This window comes from Centroberyx gerrardi, chromosome 11 (assembly GCF_048128805.1).
Source record: "Centroberyx gerrardi isolate f3 chromosome 11, fCenGer3.hap1.cur.20231027, whole genome shotgun sequence".
NCBI classification, from domain to species: Eukaryota; Metazoa; Chordata; class Actinopteri; order Beryciformes; family Berycidae; genus Centroberyx; species Centroberyx gerrardi.
The window spans coordinates 11,132,775-11,154,721 of record NC_136007.1 but is presented as its reverse complement, the minus strand read 5'-3'; the positions used below and the strand labels follow the sequence as shown (position 1 = coordinate 11,154,721).

General features: G+C 43.0%; 1 protein-coding gene across 3 annotated transcripts; it reads right to left on the bottom strand.

Annotated features, from left to right (window-relative positions):
• Positions 1 to 1,074: 1,074 nt before the first annotated feature.
• On the bottom strand, positions 1,075 to 20,416 carry fgf13b (fibroblast growth factor 13b). Of its 3 annotated transcripts, none has more exons than XM_071906205.1 (5): positions 20,281 to 20,416; positions 6,960 to 7,070; positions 4,619 to 4,722; positions 3,044 to 3,242; positions 1,075 to 1,214 (listed from the first exon to the last, which is right to left on the bottom strand). In XM_071906205.1, the coding sequence occupies exons 1-5, from the start codon at positions 20,330 to 20,332 to the stop codon at positions 1,075 to 1,077; spliced, it is 606 nt and encodes a 201-aa protein (XP_071762306.1). In that variant the 5' UTR covers positions 20,333 to 20,416. The 3 variants fall into 3 exon arrangements, with proteins under 3 accessions (XP_071762306.1, XP_071762308.1, XP_071762305.1); XM_071906207.1 differs by lacking the exon at positions 20,281 to 20,416 and adding an exon at positions 12,635 to 12,665; XM_071906204.1 differs by lacking the exon at positions 20,281 to 20,416 and adding an exon at positions 7,872 to 8,073.
• Between the last annotated feature and the right edge of the window lie 1,531 nt (positions 20,417 to 21,947).

Sequence of the window (21,947 nt, the reverse complement as noted above, 5' to 3'; positions counted from 1 at the left end):
AATGACGACAACAACGAACGGAAAGATAAACAACGGCGTTGGTTGTAAGTAAACACGGAAGCATATACAGTATACCTCATTTTAACCTGCTAGAGCCCTCAGGAGGTTTGTCTGATATACAACAGATCTTAAAAAGGTAAAATCCCCCCCCACCCCCAGACACATGCGTGCGCACACACTCACTCTCTCTCTCTCTCGCCCACACGCACACACACACATCTCACCTATATGTACAGTGTGTACTCGACCACACACACACACACACAGGCGCACTTGCATGCAAACAAATGATCAATCCTCATGATTAGAAGTGTACAAGGAATACTTTCATCGTTTTTGAAAAATATGACTTAACCCCATGAGCTGTGTGTGTAAACATAGCATACGATAGAGTAGATAAAGGTCTTTCTTTCTTCCTCTCTTCCTTCCTTCCTTTCTCCGTCGTTCCTTCGTTTTTCTTGTCTCCCGTCTTTTCACAGCAATAACTTGGTTAATACCTGGACTCTTTGGTTCTCTGTCTGTAACAGTCTGTCTGTTTATCTGACTGTCTGTGTGACTGACTGACTCTCTCTCCCTCCCTCTGTCTTCCTCAGATGTTTGGGTATGATACAGGATCTGGAACAGCAGTCAAGGGAAGAGTAGCGGATCTCAGAATTCACAGCTCCTGTTCCTCTGCAGACCAGAGCAGCAGAGCCAGACGGATTGATTGTCCTTGATTTATTTACATCACAGTCAGTCACAGTGGGGTCCGTAAGGGGAAGAACACACTCCTATCCTCCTCTTCCTCGTCTCCTCCTGTTCCTCATCTCCTCCTCTTCCTTTTCTCCTCCTCTTTTCTCCTCTGTCCTCCTCTTCCTGCTCCTTCTCTCTCCTCCTACCCCTCAATAGCCTGATGTGTGGGCATGTCTGCCTGAGATCTGTGTGTGTGTGTCTATGTGTGTGTATGCATATGTGTGCGTGTACGTCTGTGTATGCATGTGTGGATTTGTGCATATGTGTGTGTGTGTGTGTGTGTGTGTGTGTGTGTGTGTGTGTGCGTGTGCGTGTGTGTGTGAGGTGTGAGGGGAGGGGGGGCTAGGAGGAGTCGTTGTTGCTAGGAGTCTTCCCTCCGCCGTTCAGTAGAGCCGAAGCGCTGCGACTCTTGGTCGGCGTCCCGCTGCCTGACCGCGAAAACTCTGTCAGGTCATGGAGGGAGGGCTCCCTGTACATGGCCACTACACACACACACACACACACACACACACACACACACAAATGACAAGAATATATGACTTTTGTTAGATATTTGATTAGTTAGCCTAGTCTAACATGTTCTATTTTCACTCCTTGATCACCGGTGTGCACAGCCTTGTTTAGTTCATGTAGATTTTGTCTGTTTTATTGCTCAGTCTTCTTACCTTTGATTGAGAAGTTTGGGTTATTAGGACTCGCATACTAAGGACAGATTGTAATTTATTCCAGGGTTAGGGTTTTAGTTTGTTCCACCCTTTCTGTTGAGTATGAAGTGGATAAGTTAAATAGTTAAATCTGGCTGTAGAACAGTTCTTGACTCACCATTAAAGGGGAATTCCACCAAAATTTACTTTTAGGCTGTGATGTAGTTCGTGAACATTATAAGACCAACAACCACCAATACAAATTCAATTATGCTTTCAGACGTGAATTTATGTTGTTGATGTTTTTTTCATTTAAAAGATGTATACTATGACTTTATTCCACTGCTGATATTCCACAAAAATAAACATTTTTCCTTTGGGTCTTTCTGGGTTTTTTTTCAGTTCTGTTATGAATTTTCAGTTAGGAGCTGCATCCTAAAATATGCAATCCAGTGACATCATACCATTTCACTGCCTTGTACCCATATAAAACATCTACATCTATTTTGAAAACAAAATATGTGTTACAGGAATGAGACTGCCCATATATTTTTTTCTTTAAAGTCCACACTAAAACACTTTTTGTGAGTTGTCAACTGGTATTTTGTACTATGGAGTTATGAAATACAACAACGCAACGCCGGTCATATTGCCAACATTTGAGTGCTGTATTTATCTCACTAAACCTGACTCAGTGTTTATCTCACTAAGCCTCGCTCAGTTCGCCCTCCAGTGGTTAAAGCGAGCAGCCGGTGTTCAGTTGGAGATGCAGCCACGTCCAAGGACAATTGTCCTAAGATACGTAATTTGGTAAAAAACTGTTAACACCTCAGCCCATCAGCGCGTCCACATGCCCACGAACACTCCACCTCGTTCCTTTTCTCACCAGCCTGGCCCAACTCCAACCCCCTCTCCTCTCCCCCGCTCTTCACACCCACTGTCTTGAATTTTTTAAATTCGCGAAGTAGGCGGAGAGAAGCTCAAACTGGGTACAGAATCACTCTTTAAACTATCCTTTCTGCAGAAGGATTACATTTTCCCTCATCTTGAGTGCTCAAAACTCATGAAACTACTGGAAAACAAGAGGGGCTAGACATAAACGGTTATGCTAAGTAGTCCATTAATTAGGCTAATTAATGCATTAATTACAAGGGCAAGGAAAGAACAGTTCTGCACAGTAAGTGACCTTTAATATGAGTTTAAAGCATTAAGGAGTAATAGTAGTTTTGAGAAAATCTGTTTTTCCTCATTAATATGCAAAATTATGCATCAAGGTGCTCCAAAATCTAATCAGATCATCTACTCTATAGGGGGAACTTGTGGTGTAAGTATGAAGTTTCTATCATGTATAGTTGTTGAGTTATTGTGTTCACAACAATGTGTCTACACACATACAAACAGACAGGCGTCACCATGACGACATAATGTTCTGCACCATGGACCATGGTGGAGGGACATAACATTTTTTAGGAAATTTTAGGAATATGTATACCTTTACAGAATAACAACCTAAAAGTCAACTTCCCCTTTAAAATCTGTGGATATAAATGGACACAACGCTTGCTAAGACATAATCTGCTCATGCTTTAATTGGATATGAAGGGCACTGTCACATTTCGTTTTAGTCTGTTCCTACCTATTAAGTGGGCTGGTGCTGCTAGTCTTACCTTTGAGTGGTTTAGGTATGAAGTGGGCAGCGGCCTTGTTCTTTTTGACGTGGTTCCCCTTCATGACTCCGCCCTCCTTGTTGAGTCCCAGGTACCAGGCCCGGCCCGACGCCTGCTGCCGGTACAGCATGGAGGAGTAGGTGACGTAGTAGTTCTCAAACACCGACTCCTTGAACTTACACTCCGGGGTGAAATGTTCCTAGGATGGGAAGATGTGACGGAGGGTGGAGCAGAGATTGTAAATGAGGGAAGTCAGGAGGGTGATTGAGAGGCGATGGGGAGGTGGGAGTGGTAGCCAGAGGGAGGGAGGGAGGGAGGGAGGGAGGGGGGGGGTTAGGTACGAGTTTGAAACAGCAAGTCCATTAAAAAGCATTCAGTCATTCCTCCATCTAGCCTCCCTCCATCTATTCATCCATCAGTCGGTCCGCTCCTTGAATCATTATCTCGGCCAGGCTGTAGTCTCTGAGAACAAACTGCACCAACTTAGGACAGCTGACATTTGCATTTCCTTAGTCCTGTGTCTCCATGGTAACCGGATACTCCCTAGAATACCAACCAGCCCACCGAGAGAAAGATGGTGCCCAGGTTGCCGGGGGAAACGGAAAGATACAGAAAGAATGCTCTGTCTCTCTCTCATCCAATATCCCTATATGAATTTTAAAACGCGTAGGATTTGTGTGTGTGTGTGTGTGTGTGTGTGTGATCTTCAACCAGATTCTGTGTTGCGGGGATTTGCGCTCGAGCGAAATGAAAGAGGGATGTGGTGTCTGTATTTATGTGTGTGTGTGTGTGTTTGCGTGTTTGTGTGTGTGTGTTTTGCATTCAATATCAGGTGAGAAGATCGAACGAGTGATATCAGTGTTCTGACTGAAGCCAACACCCTCAGCATAACAACCCAAACCATCCTCTGCTAGATCTGATGGGCCAAATACTGCGCAGTACTGTGCAGTAGAGAGATGAACTAATAACCTGAAGGTTGCTGGTTCAATTCCCAACATCAACAGGAGGGGGCACCCAGCATCGCTACTGAAGTGCCCTTGAGCAAAGGCACCAGTGCATTGCAGCCAACACTGCCTTCCGAAAATATATTAAATATATGGGACAAAAGTGTATATCTTGGAGGGAAATGTGGAGAGACAGGTTTCAATAGCCTTGAGTACATGGACAATAAAGTAATCTTTAATCTTTGATTCTATCAAAGCGGCTCCTCCATGGCCTAATGACTGCTGGGAGACAAACAAAAGGAGCCCGGAGGACAATCTGAAATCAACCCTGAAAAGCCGCAATATAAGTAAACAGACGAGCGAGGCTCAGGCGCCGGATCATAACAGCTGACTCACAAGGCAAACTGTATTTACAGGATCAATGCGATGAAAGGGTGACGATGAAAGAGCTCTCACTCCGAAAGCTGCTGCCCCGTCCCTCAGCTACATGTGTCACGCCTGGGGCTCGGGCTGCCGCTCGCTGATCGGCTCACAAAGACCCATAAGAAGAGATATTCGCCTTTGATGGATAGATTATAATGATGATGGTGTGTGTGTGTGTGTGTGTGTGTGTGTGTGTGTGATAACCTACAGAGGTGTAGAGAAAGCCCTCGTTGTTCATGGCCAGGTAGAGTTTGGTCTGGACGCCCTGGATGGCCACCACACGAAGCCCCACTGGGATCAGGTTGAACACAGCTACGCACGTACACAACCACCCACCCGCCCACACACACACAAACACACACACACACACACACACACACAGCAAACACACAAGCACTCACACAGTGAAGAGAAAAAGTATCATCAATATCAATGTAGCGGCGGGTAGGATGACACCTCCATTTTGCCACAGAAAAGCTATTTTACGAGGTCGGTCAGGCGGCAAGGGAACCGAATTAAAGTGATGATTTACTGGTTGGTATTAAACATGTGATTACTGTAAAGCGGAGAGGTCAGAATTAGACCTATCTAAAAGCACATAGGGAGTAAAGCATAGGGATAGGTGGTGTATAAGCATATCAACGGTCAGTGTTTGGGAAGCGTTAAGGTCAGCGTTTCCAGCTATTTCTACCATTAATCCAAATGAAAATGGATAGTCCTTCTGCTGAACACCAATGCATAGCAACAAAGGCATTCCCAAGATGATTGAAGGTGTGGTAATGGCTGCTGTTTGTGAATTTTAAATACAGTGAAATCCATAAGCATGTAAGCATTTGGCCTGGGGTTAAAGCACAGACCCTCAGCTTTCATTTGAGGGTGTTTCCAATGAACAGTTAGAGAAACGACAGCCCTTTATGTACATGGCACATACCTCCATTAACAATATGTACTAAAATAAGATTAATAAAATAGACATTTTTAGTATGTAGACAGAAATTATATCAGCAGGATTTTACTATCTGATTGATTTTCAGGCGTTTTGCATTTAGTAGGGAGAAGCAACCATTAAAGTTATTCATGTCCCTCCATAAGCTCTGTAGCAGGAACACAATTATTCCAGGCAGTTTGATGAGTCAGACCCTATTTAATTATGTTCATTTAGCCAACCATGTTCTCTATAATGACTGTGGTTATGACTATGGATTACATGGATTATCCATTCAAACCCAATCATAGAAAACTGATTTCATGTGGGTCAGCGTTTACATGTCTACACCATGTAATCATCTAATTAAAGTACACTTTGCTTTTTGCAGTGTCTTTCTCTTCTCATGCAGCAGTTGGTGGTGTGAAAAGTAGCACAGATTAATGATGATGGTGGCACCGCCATCTGTGCATAAGAGTGGGTCTGCAGTCTGAAGCACAACAACACATTTGAATTAGCTATATCAACCACATATTGTATGTGTGTGTGTTTGCGGGTGTGTGTGAGTGTGGGTGTGTGTGTGTGTGTTTGTTCACTGGTTCACTTAAACCCAGTATCTTTCATTCTTTCATTAAATGATTTGAACGGGTCCATATTGCAAATGTACCGTCTAGGAAACATTTAACAAATAAACAGCTAGATTGTCCCATCACCACCTGTCATGTGGAGGAAATGCATGAATCATAGTTGTCTAATCCGATAAACGATTTACATATTGTGGAGGCATTGGGCTAAAATTCTCCCATTAAACAGATTTCCACAGTGTAAACCTTGTCCTTAAACTGGATTCAAACTGCTTTAGACTGGTTACTCTAGTCTAAATGAAGTGGTTATATGGGGATGTTTCATTTGGAATGGAGCTAAATCAGTTCATTTATCGGATTACAAAGCTGCATGTAAACATAGTCAATATGTCCACATACAAATCCAAAACTGTAGGCCACTGTGGATTTTAAACTTATGAAATGTTTGCTTATACAGTATTTACACTGTCAGTAAATACTGAAGTAAAATAGACCTGCATTATGAAATGTACAGCAGGTGCGCTTCCTCTTGTAGCCCCTTTGGCTGGGTGCTCAGCTATAATTAAAACATAAGGACAGCCACGAGGAAGACGGCATAGCAACACTCCAAAAATCTTTTTTTTATTCTGGTTTCATCTGTTTTGGGGATTTTTGGAGTCACAATCACAGATTGAAGTTTTTTAACCGAAAATTATAACTGCAATGTGGTGCTTCTTGTTGAAACACTGTTGTAAAAATACTGGCTTTGTTTACACAGTGATTTATTGGATTGAAGAATTTTATTTTTTCACTCTGAAAGTCATTGTCTGAGCTTTTGATAAAAGGACTGATAGGTTGTAACAGCTGAACCTGAAGACTTTTACATGTATTTTAAGGCTGTGAAAAAGATTTGTTTACATTTGTAATTGTTATAAACATTATATATTTGAGTTATGGTAATTTAAAGCTCATTTTACAAGTCAAACTCCTCAAGAACATGTGTGCATGGAGCCAAAATTCAGACAGTCAGTTAAATTATGGATTGTATGCTCAAAGGTTACCATAGGTGCTGTCTTCATCCTTGGTTCCATCAATGGTGCCGTCAGGCTGCATCTGCAGCTGGAAGCCCTGGCGACTGGAGAGCCTGGTTACAATGCCCTTTAACTGGGGCTCTGAGAGGAGAGGAGAGGAGAGGAGAGGAGGAGAGGAGAGAGGAGGAGAGAGAGGAGAGGAGAGGAGAGAGGAGAGGAGAGGAGAGGAGAGGAGAGGAGTGGAGAGGAGAGGAGAGGAGAGGAGAGGAGAGGCGGAGAGGAGAGAGGAGGAGAGAGAGGAGAGGAGAGGAGAGAGGAGAGGAGAGGAGAGGAGAGGAGAGGTGAGGAGAGGAGAGACATTAACTGCATTCTTTGCTTATTACTGTCATGTGATCATGTGGATATGTGAGCCGGAAGTGGCAGAGGAAGAGAAGCTGTTTATGTTTCCAATCCCTCGGGCCTACAGGCTCCAAAACCAATCATTGATCCCTGCAAATTACTGCATACATTTAAAAAAAAATCAAAGAGAAATTGACAGATGTAACCATGGTGGTGAGAATATCTCCAACATCCTTGCATTCTCTGTTTACATCAATTTCTCTCAGATCTCCATCAATTCTCAGAGATACATGCTACAACACTTTCCTGTGGGACGATATAAAGTTATTTACATCAGATGGTTTGTGGTGTCATGCAACAGGATTATTTTCCAAGACACTGCCAGAAGACATGATGATGAAGTGATGAAGGGCCACCTTTAGAGATGGGAGAAAATGGTGATGTTGGTGATGGTGGTGGTGATGATGGTGATGATGGTGATGGTGGTGATGGTAGTGATGGTGATGGTGGTGCTGATGGTGATGATAGTGGTGATGGTGATGATGGTGATGGTGAAGATGGTGGTGCAGGTGATGGCTCTCCGACTTCTCTCCCCCCTCAGACCTGGTGGTCGCCTCCTCTTCCGTTTCTTCCTCGACCCAAACAATTTGACACGCGAGAACACGTTCAGTTTGCTCGGTTTCTCGTTCGTGCCCTTGCTGTTGCTCGGGCTGCCGGTGCCGCGGCACGCATTCGCCTTCTCCCGCTCCCTCGCCTGCCGCTTCTGCCGGATGAGGGAGCTGGCGATAGCCGCTGCCCGAGACATGTTCCCCCGGTGGAGCGAAGCAAGGCTGTGTCCCGGGGGTGAGGGCTGTGGGGGGGCGGTGTGTGGGGGTGTGGGGGTGTGGGGAGAGGGGTCTACACCACCCACGGCTCAGTTCGCATCACACACCGGCCGCTGCAGTCTCGCAGATATCCACGATTTTAAAAACCGACCAGAAACCTCCATCGTTGCGCCCGGGCGCTTCATTCAAGTCGTTAAACAAATCCGTTAATCAGCCAGACAGTGATGAGCCGTTAACGACGCCGCCTCACATCACTAAAAGAGCCTCAAAGGCAACCTGATTCCCTGTCAGGAGATTCTGGTTGTCCCGGGAGAGCGAGTTCAGGGGATGCGTAATGGTCCGGTGCGGTCCGGGTCCGGGTCCGATTGGCGGATCAACAGCTTAGTTGAGGCGAACGGGACCGGGGCTTGTTGTTGATCACTGCAGCTGCTGCCTCTTCTTCTTCTACTGCTGCTTCTGCTGCTGCTGCTGCTGCTGCTCTGCACCGCTCCCCCGGTGATGCTCTCCTCGACGCTGTCCGTGAGAGAAATGCAGCAACCGGGGTGTTTGTCAATGAAACAGCTCGGGGCTGATTCAGTGGGAAGGGGATCATGATGCAGCCGTGCAGCCGTTCATAAAACTGCTGCAGCCCTGCCCGCCCCGAGGAAGAAGAACAAGGGGGGAGGGAGGGGGAGGGAGGGAGGGGTGGGTGGAGGGAGTGAGTGAGTGAGTGAGTGAGGGATGGAGGGGGGGCATTTCCTTTACATAGGGCACCTGTAGCCCCGAACCCCACGTGGCATGATATTTACATGTTATACTGAATACTGATGACTGGTGGGCAGAGAGAGAGAGAGAGAGAGAGAAAGAGAAAGAGAGAGAGAGAGAGAGAGAGAGAGAGAGAGAGAGAGAGAGAGAGAGAGATTAAACAGGAGGAGGGGTGGGGAAAATGAACAGAGAAATAAGAGGAAGACAGATAAATGAGTGAGAGGGGCAATATGGAAAGGGGTGGAAGAGAGAAAAATTGAGTGTGAGAGAGAGAGGGAGAGAGAGGAGAAGTGGAGACAGAGAGAGATTAAATATGAGGAGGCGTGAGGAAAATGCTCAAAGAGAAATAGGGGAAAAGACAGAGGAAGACAGATTAATAAATGAGAGAGGAAATAATGGAAGAGAGATGGAGGAGAGAGAGAGAGTGAAATATTGAGTTTGAGAGAGAGGGAAAGAGAGAGAGGGGGCAAGAGACAGGGAGAGAGGAAAGAGAGATTATATAGGAGGAGGCGTGAGAGAAACAAACAGAGAAATAAGAGCATTAGAGAGAGAGAGAGAGACAGGTGAATGAATGAGAGAAGGAATAATGGAAAAGGGGTGTAAGAAAGTGTGTGTGTGTGTGTGTGTGTGTGTGTGAAAGAGAGAGAGAGAGAGAGAGAGAGAGAGAGAGAGAGAGGGAGAGAGAGAGAGAGAGAGGAGGGGCTCTCATCTTATTTTGGTGCAGAGGTTCACCACTGCTGAAGAGCTGCAGCGTGCAAAGAGGAGGCGAGAGGGGAGACAGTATTCTGTCTGGATGAGCTCTATTAGTATCTATAGATGTTTCCTATGCATTGGCACCAGAGCTGAGGCACACGCACACACAGTAATGCGACCACTTTCATGCGTGTCGGCCCGTGCCGCTGCCTCCTCCTCCACAACAAGACCTTCGGCAGTCCCACGGGAGAACAGATGCACAGCTGGCAGTGGAAGATGCAGCTGCAGCGGCGCATGGCAACTGCAACCCCAGCCGGTAGGCACAGCGCGGACGAAGCAGCAGAGTCGACCGGCACGCCGCCGAGGTCGACCTGTGGCACCTGGCAGGCGGTGACGAAGCATGCCGCTGCCGCCGCTGCTCCCGCTTCACAATGTCGGTTGGAAAAAGCAAGGCAGTAAAATCGATGAGTGGAGAGGAAGAGGATGTGGTGAGCGGTAAATTACATGACTGAAGAGGAGTCGTCTGTAACTTGGTTTCCCCTCAGCAAACTCTAAGCTATAGTCCATGGTGAGAGAGAGAGAGAGAGCGAGAGAGAGGGAGAGGAGGAGATGGACTGTTCTCATCACAGACAGAAGCTGAGGTCACGACCTGGGGGCAGTGACCTGGCCTTGACCCAGGAAGTGGAAGTTATACCAACAGCAAGGCCTTCTGCTCAGGTAAGACCCTTAATAAACAGGCTGATCAACTGGATTAGATGGTATAGATGGCACATCCCAGACTCAGTTACATGTCACTTTATGATAGATACTACATCTTCATCTCCGCATTGTTTTCACCTCAATAAGACTAAGCGTGAGACTTAAAATTGTTTAGCTCAGAGACAAATGAATCAAGCATGAGACACAGATAGAACCGATAAACAAGAGACAGACAGAACCAGCCAAATATATATTTGGAAAGAAAAAAATAGGATTGAGCTATTCTATTCTACTCTATTCTATTCTATTCTATTCTATTCTATTCTATTCTATTCTATTCTACTCTATTCTATTCTATTCTATTCAAGTCTAGTCAAGTCAAGTCAAGTCAAGCCCATATTATGAAAACAGTAAATGAAAACACAATGACACCCCCCCCCCACCCACCCACCCACCTTGGACCCTCAACTGAAGACAAGGGAAAACTCTATTATGTTCTATTCTATTCTATTCTATTCTATTCTATTCTATTCTATTCTATTCAAGTCAAGTCAAGTTTATTTGAATTGCTCTTATAGTCTCAAAGGGTTTCACAGTGCCCACATTATGAAAACAGTAAATGAAAAATGAAAACAACACTCCCCAACCTTAGACTCTCAACTGAAGAAAAAACTCTATTCTATTCGATTCTATTGTGTGTGTGTGTGTGTGTGTGTGTGTGCGTGTGTGTGTGCGTGTGTGTGCGTGCGTGTGTGTGTGTGTGTGTGTGTGTGTGTGCGTGCCCCCTTTGTCCCATGGCGTTCAAGTTTAATGAGAACAAACCTTTTAACTTTTTTGTCCAAACTTGAATAGTTAACCATGATTTTTAGCATTAAAAGTGAACTTCCAGCTCAGTAGCACCCCCAGCAGGGTTCTATGAGTTCAATAGGAGGACAAACAAGACTGAGGTGGAGGTACATAGAGAGAGATACATTTACAGCAAATACTCACAATGTCCTGATATGTTATTCTCAGTCTAACCATGAATGCCATTCAGAGTATCATCGACTCTGCACAAGAGCCAGAGAGACCCAGCAGCAGAGAGAGAGCTGTGAGTGGCAGCAATCACAAGAGGGTTAAACACTTTTCAACAAGCCACTGAGGCTTTTAGATGGCAGGCATCCCGTCAAAAGCATTAGTATTGGGACAGTGAGCTCGTGCTTTTTTGCGTGTTGACTCATCTACAGTGCAGGCTGATATGGATCTCACAGTAAAAAGATGAGTCAAAAGAGGAGACTGTTAGCGTTTGATGCTGGCTCTCTAAGGGCGTTGGTGTTAAGTCATGTTAAGCTGATAAAACAGTGACTTTCACGCTTCCAAAAACACAAAAAAGACAGCATTTTGTTCCCAAATTGGTCCCAATATTTACACCTTTGATTGCTTACGATTTCTTAATTTCTGTAATATTTATAAAGTTGGCTTTTGTGTTCATTGTCCAAGTTTTCTACGCAAATTTCCGATGGGCTTGATTATTACCGGTACAACATCAGGGTCCCAATTCCTGAAATGCTTATGTAGGCAATTTTGTTCTCAAGGCTGCACCGGATGCAGCAGAATAACATTCAGATCCTAAGCAACAAGGCCCTTTACTAGAAACCTCTACTAATTTGGGGTGACACGAGCAGCAACTTCCAGCTGGACACTTGTAAATAATAAAACAGCATTTTGTCCCGACTGTACAGACGAGTTATTCTGCTGAGGCGGTTCAGAAGAAGGGCGCGTCCTGCGCTCATTTCAGCACCGCGGACAGCTCCCAAGTTTTAGTTTAGATTTCTGATGCTGTAAAACGACAAACTTTATACATTTTATATTAAAATGACCGCTTTATTTTATGGGTATAACTTTATAACATGGGAAGTTAAATATCATCTGAACATTATAAGATCGTAAACTCACTAAAATTCCAATAACATCCAAATAGAGACTTATAGCGCGCCTGTACCGACTTAGTGACTTTTCTATGGCATCGCTACAATTTTCCTATAATATTCCTAACATCTAGTTGTGTTGATATTTGTATAGCCTCCGTCAAGAATGTATTAGCCTATAGGATTACTATAGAGCAAACCAAATCGGTTCTATGCTGGTGCAGTTCTGAGATACTGTGCATTAACATCCCATCTGTCAAAACTGTTACGTAGCCTAGTTTGTCTCTTTTTAAAAAGGCTATTTAACCCTAAAACCTTCTTTTAAAAAAATAACAATAGCACCACACAAGCATAAAGTAACATACAAACATAATGAATATGTGGCTCACTCAATGTTGATTAATAAAACAATCAAAAACAAACAAAAAATCAGATAGAGCCGTATAGTTCCAAGCTCACCAAATTCCCAGTTATTTCCCACCATGTTCCCCGGTCCTACCTGAGGCTGATCGGCGGAGAGGGAAACTCATGTTGCGCTCGCAGAGCTCCGGAGCTTTCTGCTCATTCTGGTTTTCGCACTTCCCGTTGTGAGATGCTCGGTGAAGAGAAGGAATTACCGAAGTTCAAACCGAGAGAATTCTCCACGGTATTGGATCCATTAAGGCTGAGCACGTGGCGTTGGCGGGAGATCATTACAGAACATTAGAGGCCATTAAGCCGTTAGAACCGGTCATTAATGATTCATCTCGAGGCCCCGCTGATCTGGCACAATCCGCCGTCACTGAGAGGGAGCAAGGAGCCTTTTCCCACATCCAGGATCTACTGAGGAGGCCGCAAGAGTCTGTTTGTTTCTACTGAACATTTACTGGTGTCATCATCTACTGTAACTGTCACCCAACCCCTCCTTTCTCCCAACAGACCAAAGTTCAATAGCAGGGCCACTAGTGGGACACACACACACACACACACACACACACACACACACGCACACACACATGGGTTTGTATTACTATACTTGTGAGGACTTTCCATTGACTAAACTGATTCCCTAACTCCGAACTGTAACCTTAAAGAGTAACTCCACTCCACACGTTTTGAGTTGTAAACTGGTATTTAGTACTATTTAGGCTACTTATGAAATACAACAATATCAGTTATAGGCCTACTGTTAACATGAAGCACAAATGTATTATGTATTATGTATTTATCTCACTAAACCTGGCTCAGTTTTCCCTCCAATGGTTAAAATGAGCAGTCAGTGTTTAGATGGAGACGCAGCCGTGTATAAGGACAATTATCCCAAGATTCATCATTCAGTTAAAAAAAGGTATAAAGGTAGATTTGAGACACTCCACCCCGTTGCTCTTCTCATGAACCCGGCTCAACACCAAACGCCCCTTCTCCTCTTCACAGCCACATTATTGCATTTTTCAAAATCGTGCATAAGCGGGTACAAACTGGGTACAAAATTGCTCTTTAACCCGTTCAATTACCAAACAATTGCCAAACCTTAACCCTTACCCTAACCTATTTCTAATCCTAATATTAACTCTAAAGCCAAGTCATAACCCTAAACTAACCTTAACTTGCTTAGCTTGCTCTGTTTTATAAAAGCTTTATACAAAGCATCCTGACGTTCTGTATTGCAGCCTGGGGAGGATCTCTGTAAGTTCAAAACAAAGCAAACTCAACAAAATCATCACCATATCAAACAAAATTGCCACTACCAAATTCACAACCATTACCACCCTAAGTGACAAATTCACATTGGACCTAGCCAGACGCATCACCAGCGATCCCATCCATATCCTGTGCAGTGAATACACTTTAATGCCATCTGGACGAAGCTTCAAAATGCCTGCAGCAAAAACAAACAGAACTCTGAATTCATTTGTTTCCCACAGCATCAAACTAACACCCACAAATGCACTTTACCCCCTGACTCTGCACCGTGAAGATGACCCTACCCTGCTGCAGCACATAGCTTACTGTATGTATGTTGAAATGTTACACTGTCATTCCTGTTTTGCAGTTTATGTCTGTTCTTTGATGTCTTAAATGTTATCTTTCTGGAACGTCTGTTGTCTAAATGTCTGACTCAGTGCTCTTACATGCAAAGCAAATTCCTGTAAAAGGCTAAATAAATGAAATTTGACCTATTTACCCTTTGCCCCAACCTAAACCTATTTCCAATCCTAAACTTAACCCTAAACCCAAGTTCTAAACCTCAACTAGCCCCTTGAAAAAGAAAGAAAAGTGACGAACATGTCCTCAATTTGGAGGATTTTTATAATCTTTCTATCATTGTGAGGACATTTAGTCCTTGCAATGAAAGAAGTACACGCACGCACACGCACACGCACACACACACACACACACACACACACACACACCTACCTAATGGCTTTGCAGTATTTTATTCTGTGGGTCTGTGGGTTATCCTCAATGCACATCATCACAGCACATTATATAGCGACCAGACTGAGAGCAAACCCAAGCCGCCAGTCCAGGATTACACACAGACGGCAACCCATAACTCTATATTATCAGCCCATTACATTGTTGTGCTGTTACAGTGCTTCCTGTGAAGCAGCCTGTTAATACACAGCAGCGTCCACGCACAAGGACGATACAGAGAGTATTGTCTGTTTCCTCTTATAGTAAAGTAGCCTATTAAAACTGCTGCAGAGTTTGAAGCAGGACGCTGCTGAAGAAGAGCGTGCATGCTCAGCAACTGGATAAGTAAAGGTGAAAAGAAATCTGCATCAAAGTTATGTGAGAAGTTATAAGAAAATTATGTTTCTCATCTTGATTTTTCTACTTTTCTGGGGGAGACTATAGAAGAAATCTTTCTAAACAGACAAATCTATTGTTTTTTTTGCCCAACTAATTGCATCATCGTGCTGTGGCTTCCTGTGATCAGGAAATAATTTGTTTAGACCATGTAGACGGATTGACTGGGTCACTGTATGCCTGTCTTTGTCTTTTCCTTCATTCTTTCTTTCTTTCTTTCTTCAATTGGCTCATCAGAATTAAATAGCCAGATTACATTTGCCTTGGTATTGTTGGTGCTGAAACGCAGCTGCATGGTGAGACATTTACAAGGTAGTGACACATGGGGAAAAAAAACAAAAGACATGAATGTCACAAAGGAGAGGACAGAGTGAAACACAATAAGACCATATACTCCACATGCTGTTTGAATGCCTCTCAAAATAGCTTTGTAGCCATGGCCTGAAATAGCAAGCCAGGAGAGAGCAAAAGGTAGATTCTGGCAAAGGTTCCCAAGTCTGTCACTCTGCTAGCCTGGGCAGGAGGCCAGCCTGTCGATTATTCTGAAAATGTCTGTGGCTGCTAAAAGTGTCTGGTGAAATTCTGTAGCCACCAACCTTTGTGGCCGCTTTCATTATTTAAAAAGTTATTTTCATGCCCTGATTAAAATGGAGGCTATAACTTGAGCTGAAGTGAAAGCCCAAGTAGTGCAAATGCCCAGAGTTGAAATGTGGATACCGTGTCAGAGCAGCCGCTGCCTCAAATAAAAATGTAGTCCCAATGGTCATCTGCTCTCAGCACATCTGCTGGCGTCTCTACTGCCTTCTACTAGCCTCCTGTTGTATTTCCCTCCAGGTTTGGGACGGAATCAGCTCTCCTTCCCTAGCAGTGACTCGTAATATGAACCACTAGATGGCGCCACATTACCAGAGAACAGAGAAAGCGAGGCAGCGCTAGTGATGTCTTTATCGATTTTTGTGTTCAACTGTTGAGCTTGCTTTGACCCTTGAGTGTGTATTGGAGAGCAGAACTGGAGTGGGTAAAGCTCTACAGTGAAGTGACGGAAGTTTGAGCAAAATCAATGGCAATACAAGGAAAATAAGGCCTACAAGGTTGAAAGTAACTGGAATTATCCTTTAATGTGGGCATGGTGTGTGTGTGTGTGTGTGTAAACGGGTGAATGGGTTAATGTTAAGACCATCTGGTATCTCTGAGGTGGAAGTTTGTTGTTGTCAGGTTGCCAGATGCTCAGTGTGACGCCTTTCACATCAACAACAGCATCCAAAGGCACAAACAGACTAGACAACATGTTAACCTCATTGTCTGTTCACCCTGCTGCATCTCAACCTTCCCAGCCTCCGAGCCAGCAGCGCTCTCTTCATCCTGTAACCTTTACGCTTCGCAGCCTGTGTCACCTCTGTAACCCGTCTCACCTTGTGCCAGACATTTCCAACCCTGGGAGCTGCCTTTCACCCTCACATCCTATTCACCTTGCAGTCTGTCATCCTTGATATCTAAATACAGACTGCACTTTTCTTAATGGCCCTGCTGGCTAGCTGCACTGTACAGTCCTTCATCACAACAATTCACAGTTAGTGGGGAGACATGATTGGTGTTGACAGTGATCATTGGAGTAAAATAGATGAAAGTCCAGCAGTGTATTATTGGCTGTATGGTCCTGCAGTAAACTAGCATCCGGCCCAAAGGGGACACATGTACAACCAGCTGCCACTGAAACAGCAGATAGGGTTATGTTCTATAATATTAATACTAAACATGATGCTAATAATGATATAAATACCAATAATTGTACTATTACTACTGCTGCTACTACTACTAGTACTATTATTATCATTGGCATTAGTATTATTATTAGCATTATTATATCCATTTTTACAACCAAGAACACAAAAAAATGAAAAAGAAAATAACAGTGATGGTAATGAAAGGAAGACAATAAGGTGAGCAGTAAAGATGATAACAAAGAATAACAAGAGGCACTTGAGCTGCCTAATGTCCCGCTATAATCACCATAATTTACTTAAGATAACCATTTATGTTAATGGGGTCTTTAATTAAGCTAATTAATGCATTCATTGCAAATATTTCTATGCCAACATACTTGTCTTTACGTAACACATACTAATATGAACTCCGTATCTTAAAGCATTAAGGAATTATAGTAATTTGAAGAAAGGTTTTCCTCATTAAGATGTAAATTTATGCTGTAAGCTGCTCCAAAATCTAATCAGATCACCTACTCTAGAAGCTGTGGTGTAAGTATGCGGTTTCTGTCATGCTCCTGAGTTATTGTGTTCATAAGAATGTGTCTACACACACACACACACACACAGATGCCATGACAACATAATGTTCCGCATACCATGTACCATGATGATGAGTCATAAAAATTTCAAAAACTGGGACTGGGATTTATCCAATGCCATGCTCGGCGGAGGACTGACTGCGGGCTGGCTGCAGCGTCAAGGGGCCGCTACAGCAAAACCTCAGCCACATCTCTATTTTTATCTAGACTCTAAAACAGCAGAGAGTCCCAGTTTATGACTGAGTACATCTACAGCTGTGATCTAGAGGGCAGGACAGAGGGTGGACAGGGCCGGCACCAGGAGCCACAACTCAGGTACAACACATTCATCATGAAAACTTCCTATACTCTGGTCAGTTCAGTGTGGAGTGCAGTGACGTCACCGTCCACTTGCTCTTCCCCTGACTGATCATACAGCATCTTATCCTGTTTTACAGTATGTCAGCCAAAGCCATTCTGTTCTGTTAATTACCACCAGGGACGAACCAATAGAAGATATTTGGAGGTAATACCGCCAATTGAGGGGGAAAGTAATATGGGGAGTTAATACTTGAAATATTGGTGAAATATTATGCAAATTTTAAGCAACTTAAGCACTCCAAAAGTAGAACTGTTTTAAAAATTGCAAAATATTAGTTCTTGCCACATACCAAGTCTCTATTTACATGAGATAAAAAGTTTTATCTCATGTGGAACATTATGTTGTTATGGCATCTGTGTGTGTGTGTGTGTGTGTGTGTGTGTGTAGGTGTGTGTGCGTGTGTGTGTGTGTGTGCGTGTGTGTGTGTAGACACATTCTTGCAACAGTGGTTTCTCCTGTACTTGCCAGCACAAACATTTTTCAGTGCAGGGGTTTATCAATTTTTCATTGTTTTAAAAATTATTCATTCAAAAAAGTGACTCAATTCAATCAATCAAGACCTCGTTTCGGAAATAATGCTTTCATCAGAGCATAACACACACGATACTTCGCCAAGTATTTATAATGTGTGTGACCATTACATAAACATAAATCCCTCAGATTTGGTTCTCTAATTGAGATGCACCATACTGACTGACAAACATTTGCAATTTAATCTAAATCATAGCTCTCTCAAGATCTAAACAGCATTCTAAAACCAAATTTTACATTTGTTGTATTTTTCAAAGGTCCGGACTAAATGTAAAAGTAACAGGTAATTGTAGATGTCAAAAGCATGTTTTGTGCTAATGCCAGAATTATTGGTGGGATATATGCAGATAGCGCTGTATCTGTGAGTCAGTATTGGCTTGCTGATATATCGGTCGGGCCTTAATTACTATGCAGCGCTGACCTGTGCTGGCCTGCTGCTGTGTCAAGATCAGGGTTAATTAACAATAGTGTCTCTATCTAAGATGAATCCTATCCTTCTGCTTATTTAAACCACCATTATAAACACAAGCACACAGGCACACAGGCACACACACACACGGATATAAGCCTCTACCGCTGTCTGCTCCTCCACCGAACCTCATAGGAACAAGATGTTAATGAGTTCCTGTTCTACCCCAACTTAATCCGTGAAACCACTATTAATACAGAATGCGGCACAAGGTGACATTTAACCCTGCAGGTCTATGCATGAGAAAGAGAGAGAGAGAGAGAGAGAGAGAGAGAGAGAGTGAGAGAGTGAGAGAGAGAGCCATCACTGAATATTTTGCTTTTTTTTTTAGTGGCTATTGAGGCAAACTTTGCTGATGTCTTTTTTTTCTCTCAGTGTTAGTTTGTGCTGATGAACAAGTTAATGGCACAATCAATCTACTGATCCATTGTAACTGCAGAGCATTTCCTATTAGCATATTTAGCCTCAATAGTTGCTCAGTAAGAGAATCAATCCAATAGGATGTTCAGCCTTTTTTTCTCCTCTCGTGGGCCAGGGAATCACAATCAATCCAGCTCGTTATAATCAGTGATGTTAGTGGTAAATGAAAAGTAAACTAAGACTAAAGACTAAACTAAATGTAAACTAAGACCTCCAGTTGGTGATCATCTTAAGCCAAACAACCACCAGAGTAAACAAAAATCAATTATAATTTCAGAAAAGCATGGATTTATTTGACTTCCTCATTTTACTGAAGAGTTCCTATATCAGCTAGATCAGTTTGATACATTAGGCCTACTACTTACTACTGTATGTATAGGTCATGAATATTTATGTCATCTTAAAATGGTTTAGTTGGGTTTAACCTTCCACTACATCCTTATTATTCATGTCTGCTATGTTCTTGTTTTTATTATTACTATTAATATCATTAAGCGTTGATATAGGACAAGAATGGGTTTAATCTCACAGCACTTCAATATAAATCCCTACAGGCTGCTTCTATAACCCCTCCTTCCTCATATCATATTATGAATGAGCATGGGTCTGTAATGTATGCAGCTTGCGGGCAACTCCCTTTTTTGTCTCCATGGCAATGTAGTTTCCCAGTTTCCATTGCGGTGTATCGCGCGTCGATTTTATTGCTGTCCAGAGGGGGAAAACGAATGTGTGTGCGCCACTAGAATCCAGGTCTGACAGCCAGAGAGCCATTAGTAGGCTACGATATCCCATAAATATCACAAGAACAACATATGTAGGGTGTTTAGCCCGGGACAGATATGAAATACACACACACCCTGCAGGGTTCACACACACCGCTCTCTTCTCCTCCCATCTCTTACTGATAAAGCTCGTAAACTGCAAGAAAAAAAAATACATTCCATATAGTTACCAATGGTTTACAGATACATACCGAAACAATACCATCAAACAAATGCACTTTTGGGCATTTTTGTATAATTTGAAACATAGGCTATGTCTAAACATATTCTAAAGTAGCCTATATGTGAAATGTATTTTTTTTGCACCATGGGGACAATGGGAATAAGTGGCCAAACCATGCTGATGTCAGCATCATGACTAACGCTGTAGCCAGAAACCACCATTGTTATTTTTCTCATAAGTCTTGAATAAAACGCGCCTAAGGTTACAACTCCATCCTTCTCTCTAATTGCATCTCTATCACACTGGGTCATCATTACTCACCTTTGGCGGCATGGTCTTTATCCTCTTTGGGTTTGGCCGTTTTTCCGCTCATGGAGCAATGCTATGCTGGTTGGTGAATATCAAACTTCAGGTGAGGGATGCAGCCAGGAACACGGGTTTTACTTTTTCATTATCTTCGGTTTTTCCACCCACTATGGTAGCAGTACAACTCCCTCTTTCCCTCTCTTCTCACCCTCTCTCCTTCTCTCAACAGCCTGGCTCAGTCTGCGCTCCCGTAGCGCTTCTGGAGGAAACTATCCCAAACGTGCAAGCGCAAAAGCTGAACGCGCACGCGAGATACACACACACACACACACACAGAGAGAGAGAGAGAGTGAGTGAGAGAGAGAGAGAGAGAGAGAGAGAGAGAGAGAGAGAGAGAGAGAGATCACCAGAAACACGCACACGCAAAGCAATTAAGTAGAAATCCCTATTAATATTGAAAACGTTTGTGATTTGTGAACAAAATAACATTTAGTAAGGTCACTATATACTGTAGGCTACCTGTAAGTCCTAATATTCTATATAGTGATTTTCCTAAGGGATAAAACATTAGGACTGACTCTAGTTTGCTGACTTAAAGGATGTTACCATATTCACAAGGGCGTCTACAAGCCGATAGATGCACGTGCACGTGCAAACTCAGCAGTTTAACACTATGCAAATGAGTCAGTCTATTGATCAATCAATCAATCGGTGGTGGAAAATAGCTTTTTTACGCAAGCAGAAGAAGGCAACACTTTTAAAATTTTAGGAAATTTTCCTTCCTAGGAAATTACTCAAGTAAAAGAATATCTTACTAAAACTTACTACTTTTGAGTAAAAATATCTAGATTTGTGATTAAAATTAACTCACATATTTTGTTGTCACTGTAAACATTAATGATAGGCAAGGTTGCCTCATGCTCATTTTAGTGTATTGGTGTCAATTGCGAGAAGGAAAACCTGCAGGATTATTTTGTTTGACTGCCAATTATCACTGCATTGTACTGTGCCTGCTCAGAAGAGCAACAGTCCTCTAAAATTACATTATCATATAGTGAAATATAACTCAAATCAATTTTACTCATATTTTGGCCTACTGTACATTCTCATCTAGTGGTGAATTTCTATATCAATGACAACGACCTGGCAGACTTAAATCTATGAGTAGCTGTAGACATCTGCAGGAAAAACAATCATGCCATTAGTGCCTACTCTAGAGATATACTGTAGTATTTCTGAGACAGATTTACTACTGATGGTAAACAGATTTGCAGATTTACTACTGATGGTATGGTACTCATGTTCTCTGTGTTCTGTTCTTACATTTTCTGCTTGGTAATGTTAGACTCTTCTGTGCTCTCTGTTCTGCTCTCTTCTCTTCTCTTCTCTTCTCTTCTCTTCTCTTCTCTTCTCTTCTCTTCTCTTCTCTTCTCTTCTCTCCTCTTCTCTTCTCTTCTCTTCTCTTCTCTTCTCCTCTTTTCCCTCCAGCTCCATTTGGTTCAAGTCCATTTGACAAGACCATCCTAAAGGCTTCAGCTTAGCGTTCGGTGTGATGGAGTTGGGTCAGAGATAAATTTAGTTTGTTCTGTTAACCTACATCAAGCTGCTATATGGCACAACAGGAGGCCTGGTGACAGTAGCCCCACTGTTGTTTGTTTTTGCCTCAGACAGAGCCAAGAATA